Source organism: Cotesia typhae, unplaced genomic scaffold (assembly GCF_013202065.1).
Source record: "Cotesia typhae breed Kobodo isofemale line unplaced genomic scaffold, CoteBio_Ctyphae scaffold_13, whole genome shotgun sequence".
In the NCBI taxonomy this organism is placed as follows: Eukaryota; Metazoa; Arthropoda; class Insecta; order Hymenoptera; family Braconidae; genus Cotesia; species Cotesia typhae.
The window spans coordinates 14939751-14948407 of record NW_027423774.1 but is presented as its reverse complement, the minus strand read 5'-3'; the positions used below and the strand labels follow the sequence as shown (position 1 = coordinate 14948407).

At 27.2% G+C, this 8657-nt stretch overlaps 2 protein-coding genes and 1 long non-coding RNA gene across 3 annotated transcripts; 2 read left to right on the top strand and 1 right to left on the bottom strand.

Moving 5' to 3' along the window:
* Positions 1–84: 84 nt before the first annotated feature.
* On the top strand, positions 85–1084 carry Adi1 (acireductone dioxygenase 1). Its single transcript, XM_074253934.1, has 4 exons — positions 85–354; positions 459–578; positions 646–825; positions 916–1084. Exons 1-4 carry the CDS (start codon positions 232–234, stop codon positions 1045–1047), a joined length of 555 nt encoding a protein of 184 aa, XP_074110035.1. The 5' UTR covers positions 85–231; the 3' UTR covers positions 1048–1084.
* A 1546-nt stretch (positions 1085–2630) lies between these two features.
* On the bottom strand, positions 2631–4408 carry Pll (serine/threonine-protein kinase pelle). The gene is made up of 4 exons (XM_074253932.1): positions 4270–4408; positions 3580–4191; positions 3079–3518; positions 2631–3001 (listed from the first exon to the last, which is right to left on the bottom strand). Exons 1-4 carry the CDS (start codon positions 4382–4384, stop codon positions 2660–2662), a joined length of 1509 nt encoding a protein of 502 aa, XP_074110033.1. The 5' UTR covers positions 4385–4408; the 3' UTR covers positions 2631–2659.
* An 887-nt stretch (positions 4409–5295) lies between these two features.
* LOC141534539 (uncharacterized) lies at positions 5296–7355 on the top strand. Its single transcript, XR_012480430.1, has 4 exons — positions 5296–5436; positions 6563–6809; positions 6917–6966; positions 7130–7355. It is a non-coding gene; the product is annotated as an uncharacterized LOC141534539 (long non-coding RNA).
* The last annotated feature ends 1302 nt before the right edge of the window (positions 7356–8657 follow it).

Below are 8657 nucleotides of genomic sequence, written 5' to 3'. Positions count from 1 at the left end.
TTTATGTATATATAAATACTATAGCATCATATAATAATTACGTTTCACTCCGGCGATAATAACATTAATAAAATATAAGTCATATTTAGGTCCCTTACCAGTTGCAATAAGTCTATTAAACTATCAGTTGCTTACTACATTTACGGCTTGTATAACCAAGATATTTTTTAATACAGTTTTTTCGTTATAGCTATTATTTTATAATAATTCTAATAACAAGTAGTTGTAAAAATGGTTCAAGTCTGGCATATGGACGACACTGATAGCGATCAACGTTTAGATCATCATAGACAACCTCCAAAGTATCTTTCTTTGTCTGAATTATTCAAACGCACTGGAGTGGAACATTTCAAGGTTGATTTAACTTAATATTTACTTCATTGATATTCTTATTTTTTATTTGTTTATTTTTTTTTACTTAATGTCTATCCAATTTATTTACACTCAATAATGATTAGATCAATCCACAAAATTACGGATCAGATAAAATATTAGAAGAGTTAAGGTCAAAGCGCGGATATTCTTATGAAGATGAGATTGTGTGTTCAGAAGAATGCTTGCAGGATTATGATAATAAAGTATTGTATTAATATTTTTATATTATTGACATTTTAGCTTTGACTAATTCGTATGTTATTTTAACAGTTGAAAACTTTTTTTACGGAACATCTACATACTGACGAAGAGATTCGATTAGTATTAGAAGGATCAGGATACTTTGATGTTCGAGATAAGAATGATGAATGGATACGGATCAAAGTTCAACCAGGAGATTTGATAATTATTCCGAGCGGAATATATCATCGATTTACGTTGGACATGAATGTAAAATACTACAAAATTTCATTTTAGCTTATTTTTATAAAATATTTTAATGCCCTTTATTTATTATTATTATTTTTTTTTTTTTATTAGAACTACATAAAAGCGAAACGTTATTTTGTTGGTGAACCAGTATGGCTACCTTATAACAGGCCAGCTGATGAAATGGAATGCCGTCAAACATATTTAGAGCGTTTAAAAAATAATTTTAATGCTGTTATATAAGACATCGATCTAAAACAAAATAATTCCAAAAATTCAATTATTGTGTTAGATTTTTTGCTTACATTCTTTGTAGAATATATTTTAAAAATATTTCAACACACAACACGAAAATCATATTCAAAAATATAATCAGCTGATTCTATAGTGTCATTGAGTAGAATTTTCAGTATGATCAATTCTTTCTAGCTTTTATCTCATTCACCTTTCACTAAAATTACTTTTGAATCATCCATTCAATTCAGAGTATATATTTTATTTTAAATCTCTGATCAAATAAATTTGTCACCATCAAATGGCCAGAACACATTATTATTTAATAGAAGTGAGAAAGATCAACAAAATCAATTAAAATATAAACTCTTTTTAAAACATTATCTAGCAATCCACTACATTAAAATTAGTTTTGAGCTACATAATTAGTTGATTAGGATTAATAATTGAAAATAAAAAAATTTTGGTAAAAAAAATTTGTATGAGTAATTAAAAAAATATATTTAATATTCAGACATGTTTTACAAATATATATTTCATAACAGTAACAGTTTTTTTAAGGGTCGTCAAGCTGGCAGTAGCAAAACCCATTTTTTACGGATATTACTATTGATTTCTCGGAATCTAAACAAGCAACAAAATTCTAAATGGCAACTAATTAGCAAAAAATTTAGCATCATAAATAAATTTTGTTGCTTTAATTATGAGCATAAAAATTTATGTTTAAAAATTTTAGGAATTATATTCAAGCCTATTGATACATTTAGAAAATTTTACAGCAGACGGCAAAAACTGTTCATTTTTGACATTGATTAAATAGGATTCGATGGATGAAAATATTTATTAAACTATTTGATCTTTGAATTTTTGATATGACTTGCATAATATTGTTGTGATTCTATTTTTCAAAAAGAGTCAATATGTTAAATTTTGTGGAATACGACGTATTAGAATGGAGGTATCGATATTTAAAAATTTTTTCACTTTATAACATAAATATACATTTGTAATTAGTAATATAACAATAATATCTTCTAAGAATATAAAATATTTTGTTTAATATCACAGAAAAATAACTTTTTATCCTGTAAAGAATATATTTATTGCATTTTGATAATTAACGCTATTCAATGATCCTAGGTAGTAAACTTAAATTATTTCAAATTTTTCCACCATATTTGTTAAAAAAAAAAATTTTTAAGTGATTGAAAATTCAAATTCACATGCCTCTATGCATAATTATATTATAATTAAATATAAAAAAGGACAACATATGTTAATGAACATACTCTAGGAAAATTAAACTGTAAATGTATTTTAGACGTTGAGTTACTCTAAAGAAAATTTTTATTGTTGCCACAAATAAGCAAAATTAATATTTTCGATTATATGAATTGTTTCATTTCAAAATATGTAATTTCATAACAACAGAAATAATTTAATTGACAATATAAAATCTAAAATTCAATTTTTTTTTAAGTTTCATACCCGACAAAAAGCGGCGGATGTTTTTTACGATTGAGATAATTTTTTTCAATGTCTTTTATTTGATTAATAAAATGTAAATTATCATAAAATTAGCCGTTAATAAATTAACTAAAAATTGATTATTTATTAAAAGTTATATGCTATTTAATTTGTTAAAAACAAGCTCCATTTCAGGTCTATCTTTAGCTAATCTATTAGAACACCACTTGCCAAGTAAAATTAAATTACCAAAAACTTTTTCACTTTCATTACCAGCTTTTTTATCTTTCAAGAAAAAAATATCTTTATCACTCCAGCTATCAATAAAATCTTTAAGAAATTTGTGCTTAATTCTCGCATCATCGTAGGCAGGTAAGCCTGTTGCTAATTCGAAGCAAACAATACCATAACTGTAAGTATCGACTTTTGTTGACAAAATTTTCCCTCTCAAAAATTCTTCAGGTAAATATGGTTTTGTTCCATGTACTTTACTGACCTATGATATGGAATAAATAAATTTATTTATGGTACCTATAATGTAGATATTCTAATATAATTCAAATGTAAAATTACCTTCATGAAATCTTTGATTGGTCCTTCTCGTGCCAAGCCAAAATCACCAATTCGTGGTTCAAAACTGTTATCCAATAAAATATTAGCACTTTTTATGTCACCATGAATAAGCGGTCGTTCGCCGATTGTATGTAAATACTGTAATCCTCGGGCAATACCTTTTATTATTTCATGCCTTTGTAGCCAAGTCAAAGGAGGTGATCTTCGTCGTAACGATATCCAATCTTCAAGTGAACCATTTTTCATAAATTGATAAACAAGACACGGTGCTTGGCCACCTATACTAAATGCGTAGATCGGTAAGATATTGTCATGGGGTCGAGAATTTAGAATTGCTATTTCTCTGAGTGATTGTTGGAGTTGAATTATATAGCTATCGTCAGATTCGGGACCTCTGCGTTCTATTTTTTTTACAGCCACATCTGTATTCTTCCATGTTCCTAAATCAAATCTTTGATAATTTTAATCAAGATTAAATATATATCAATAAAATATTTATACCTCGATAAACTGTTCCAAAACCACCTTTTCCTAGAATTTTATGTTGATTCCAATTATCAGTTGCACGAATAAGTTCTTCATATGGTATTTGAGGCAATGATATTTCTGTTATGAGTGACAATCTATTTAACTTTTGGGAAGTCCCAGTGCGATCTAAAATTGGTGAAATTCGAGAAGCTACTGACGATGAACCAGCCAAAAGATTGTTCGAATCACTTGGAGCTGTTTCTAATAAATTTAACTGTCCGATTTGGTTAATTATTTTATTATTATACTCTTTCAGAACAATTTTTGGAGGAGTTGGAGAATGATACATTCTTTCATCAAAATTTTGTGTATCAATTTTTAATTCATTTACAGGTTGATTACTTTTTTCATTTTTTATCGCAAATTGTAAGTTTCCTTCTCCTTTCTCTAATAAACAGTGGTATTTATTTTCAATAAACGGCTTTAATACACCCATAGCACGATAATGCTGCATCTTTTGAAGCAAAATGAACAACTCTAAATTGGTATGATTATGAATACTCCATAGACTTAATAATTCATCAGCAGGATTTTTTTCTCTTCGAAGATTTTGAATTGCGAGCAGATCATATTGCATCCATCTACCTATTTCATATCAATTAAAAAAATAATGAATTTTTTTTTATTTTTACACTCAAAAAAATATATTTCACACAAACTTACCAGCAAGTTCTTCCCATTTGTCATTTTGATTCAATATATTGCACAATTCTACACGTGCGTTATAAGGTAAATTATAAATATATTTACATTTTTCCCAGATTGGAGTTGTTGACATATTGTTTAATCGTTACAATTCAAAAATATGTAGAATTTTATAGGTAATAAAAAATATCATTTATATGATCATTTTATTTGTCATAATTTGTTCTAACTATTTTTCTTATTTGTATATACATACATAATTTAAAAACTTGTAAACAATCAATCACTAAGCTTGGTGAGTGATCTTTTGTCAAAATTGATTTTCTAAAATCCGTATCACTTCACTTTTTAGGTTTAAAATAGTAAGCTCATTTAGGTGTTGGTTATTATTATGAATATAAATGTTATAATAATGAATCAGGAATAATAATTGAGTGTCGGAATGAATGGAAATGAATCTCAGTCTCTTAACAAATACTTTAAAAACATAAACAAATTGTCATCAGCATACGTAGAAAATATGACACTGAAGTTGGCAGACATTAAAATTTATTTTAAAATTTTACAATAATGCAATTATTAAAAAAAACATTAATTAAAAAGTTTCACATGTGAAAATTAATAAAAATTACAAGTGAAAATTTCTAGAAGCATTTTTTTATTGTAATTGATTTGTTATGAAAATTTTTAAAATTGACAGCTGATGGTTAACTTCAGCATTATAAGAAAATACATATTTTTAATTCATAAAATTAAAATTTTTTCAATTTTTTGGTTTAAAACAATACTATATTATTTTAAATAATAGAACAATTTTGTTTTTTTCGTATTCTGCGAAAAATAAATAATGTTAAATCATATAAACTTATATTTTTTATTATTCGATTAGAAAAACAATAGTGTTCCAAACTCAATAATGATGATCCTCTAAATCCCTATAATAAAAATACATGATAGTGTGAAGTTAATCGTTAGTCGAAACTCGCAAAAAACGAGACATGATTCTTCATTGGTTAACCTTTATGACTTGTGTGTAGCGCGCTATTCAAATTTTTAATGATCCTGAAAGTAGCAGTCTTGCCGTCAGAAAAAATGTTATTATTATTATTAAAATCGTTGTATTATTAGTATTAAAATGTTTATAGGAGTAACTTTGAATCTTATATCTGTAAATATACCAAACAGGTAATTATCCAATTTTTCTAACTATAACAATTACTTCTGTCCTTAAACTACCTACATACAATAAGATGAAATTTCTTTTTTCGCTAGTGGAAATTTTCAAAATCAAAATTTTGGGAAGCTCCCACAAAGCTGCCCATCATTATAAATTTATTAATATCTTATAATTGCATTGCTTTTTTAATTCCAAAAAAAAGGCTATCATTTTTTTTTTTAGTTTTTACTTCAGAAAATTTTTGATCACATAACTACTCTAAAATTCACTTTCAAAAACAAATGTCTTTATTTTTGAAAAATCTAAAAATTGTTTTTTTTTTCTAGATTTTCAAATTTCTCATTAGTTGATTAGTCTCTTAAAAAAAATCAGTGGAAAAACCGACTATTTTTTTTTTTTTTTTTTTTTCAGTCTCAAGTAAAAAAACGTTAGTTTTTGATGTTTTAAGAACCCTCTCCAAAGACAGCTCAAAAAAAAATTTTTAAGAGGTCGCTCCAAACTTTTTTAAATTTCAAAAATCGTCAGAAATCGAATTTTTTTTCTCATTGCGGTATAGTTTTATAGACCAAAAAAAAATAAGTTTCTGAAAGTTTCAGTTCAAAATTTAAATTTTGAATAGTCGCTCATAACTTTTTTTTTTTTAAATTAATTATTACTTTTTTTTTTTGGTCTAATTATACCGTAACAAGAAAAAAAATTTTTTTTTAAATTCGATTTTTGACGATTTTTGAAATTTAAAAAAATTTGGAGCGACCTCTTAAAATTTTTTTTTGAGCTGTCTTTTGGAGAAAGCTTTTAAAACATCAAAAACTAACATTATTTCACTCGAGACTAAAAAAAAAGTAGTTGGTTTTTTTGCGTCACCCTAATATATATATATATATATATATATAGATAAATAATTAAATTAAAAATATATATTTAAGATAAAACAAATGAAAAATATTACAAACAAAAGAAAAAGCCATTAAAACAAAAGTTGTGGTTAAAAAGTTAGCGACAAAAAATTAAATATTATTTAAATTAAAAATATTTCTTTTTAAAAACGTGCAAGGGAAAATAATATTCAAATTAAATTTGTAATTTGTTATATTTTTGTTAATTTGATTTTTAAATTGACTTTTACACTTCTAGGAACTCGTCAGCAAGAGAGACAACTGGTATTCGGGAGATTGGTATTATATATTCCATTAGTCAACTTTGATTATATCAATTTATACGACAGGGAGAGTTGGGAATAAGTTTAAATAATTTAATTTATAGCTTTTGCACATATAAATGAATGGTACATTTTTACAGAATTTTCACGGAGAGGCCTAATCTCATTGAGACGAAATTTTCGTCAGAGTGTTTCGTTTGCGATTTATACTACGAATTTAAGGTTTTTCATAATTAAAAAATTATAAATAAATAATTTTTTATATTTTAATAAATATAATAATAATAATAATAATAATAATGTACCATTTTTTATTTAATTAATTTCAGTATCACAAAGAAGTTTCCAAGAGGGGTGAATCCCAAGTGAATTTCGCATGGTATGCTGAATTTTACAGTTATTACTACGTCCTTCAAATAAGATCAAGAAACTACTTTAGAAGATTCAAAAAATATCCATTTTTGATTTAATCACTTTTTTTTTTAAATTGCTTCTTTCAATTTTTTATTTTTACTTATTCGTTTGATACCTTCACTGACTAGAGAGTTTGAGAGGAAGTCCGTAGCCATTCTTGGAGTCGAGATTATTCCTTTGATCTTCTATAAAACCCGAGGGCCCATCAAATTCAACGTGTGGAACACAGCTTGTCAAATTAAATTGTCTAATTAAAGTTAATGAATATAATGTTTAATGAGCATTTAATATGCCTGTTTTTAGTTAAGCACTGCTGTTTATCGATAAATAACAACTGATTAATAATTACTTGAAAAGATTTTTAAATAATTGTATTAAAAAAAAAATTGAAATTAAAAAAAATTTTTTTTTCTAGAATAATCCTTTTATTTTAACACCTGAAATAGTTACAAAAAAATATTTTTTTTTAACATTGCTCCTGTAAGGTAAAAGATCCAGTTATAGTAAGTAAATTTTTCAAACTTTTTTTCTTTAATGTATTAATAAATAAATATATAAATAAATAAGTTCACACTAATTATAATAAACAAACTTTCTTTGTTATTGTAAAATTTGGTCCAAAAAATTGTTTTTAAAAAATTGGATTTTTCATTTTTTTTCTCAAATTTTTTCTGCCATAATTTATTTGTTAAAAATATCAATACTACCAAGCCCGCCTATCACCAGTACTGCGGAGGTATCAGTTCATGAAAGCCTTTTTGCAGAGCCAAGAATTGCTATTCGATTCCTCTCATAAACCGATAATTAATATACAGTCTCACGAACGCCCGTTTGTTTTCTTCAGTCACAATGATGTCTTTACCGCCGAGCTTGAGCTCGTGGTTCCTCAGCACGCCAAAGCTACTGTATTCAACAGAAGAACTAGGGTCTAGCACTCCATCGATGCTGTAATATGGACAGTGGTGTTCTCGCCCCATCTCACTTTGCCCCTCCCGTGCGCTGTGTAAGTATGCCCTGGGATGAGGGAAGTGTTTAAAGGGTTACATGTGTTTCGTGGGTTCAAAAAATCGATTTTTTTTAGCTCATTAATTTCTACAACATCTCAAGAATATTGTCCTAAATTTTCAAGATGATTCGAATAATAGTTTTGGAAATACAGCCTTTGGAAGGTATGCGCTCCAAGTCAGGTATAGAAGGGTCAGCACGATAACTGCCCAAAATGTCCAGACTCTTGGTGCGCTTGGCAACGAGCATCAGCTACAAATATTCTTTCATCATTTAAATATGAGTATACTCCATTACCAGATGAAGTTTTTATTGCTATGAAACCAACATAAAATTAGGCCGAAACTCTCACGAATATGCCAGAATTTCGGATGAAAACCCCATGTACGCGGCCGAAAAAAAATCTGCGAGCGAGACTCGCGAAGCCAGAATCCGTCATCGACAGGAGCAAAAGGATGCCCTGGACATTGCAACTGCTGCAGGATCTTTACTTTATGGCCCAGGAATCGACGATTCACTGTAAGTTACAAAAACCATTTTTTTTTCCACTTTTATTGATACTCAAAACTTTAAACGCGTTTTTCTCGGAACCGTGTTTTTAAAGTCGGTTGTCAAATGTTCTCGAAAACTACTCAACCGATTTTGATGAAA

Bases quoted from the DNA above. Each gene is read 5' to 3' on its own strand.
- Adi1 (XM_074253934.1), top strand. From the start codon at position 232: ATGGTTCAAGTCTGGCATATGGACGACACTGATAGCGATCAACGTTTA. The intron at 579-645 runs GTATTGTATTAA...TTATTTTAACAG, and splicing joins TGCAGGATTATGATAATAAA to TTGAAAACTTTTTTTACGGA. The intron at 826-915 runs GTAAAATACTAC...TTTTTTTATTAG, and splicing joins GATTTACGTTGGACATGAAT to AACTACATAAAAGCGAAACG.
- Pll (XM_074253932.1), bottom strand. From the start codon at position 4,384: ATGTCAACAACTCCAATCTGGGAAAAATGTAAATATATTTATAATTTA. The intron at 4,192-4,269 runs GTAAGTTTGTGT...GATATGAAATAG, and splicing joins CAAATGGGAAGAACTTGCTG to GTAGATGGATGCAATATGAT. The intron at 3,002-3,078 runs GTAATTTTACAT...TCCATATCATAG, and splicing joins CAATCAAAGATTTCATGAAG to GTCAGTAAAGTACATGGAAC.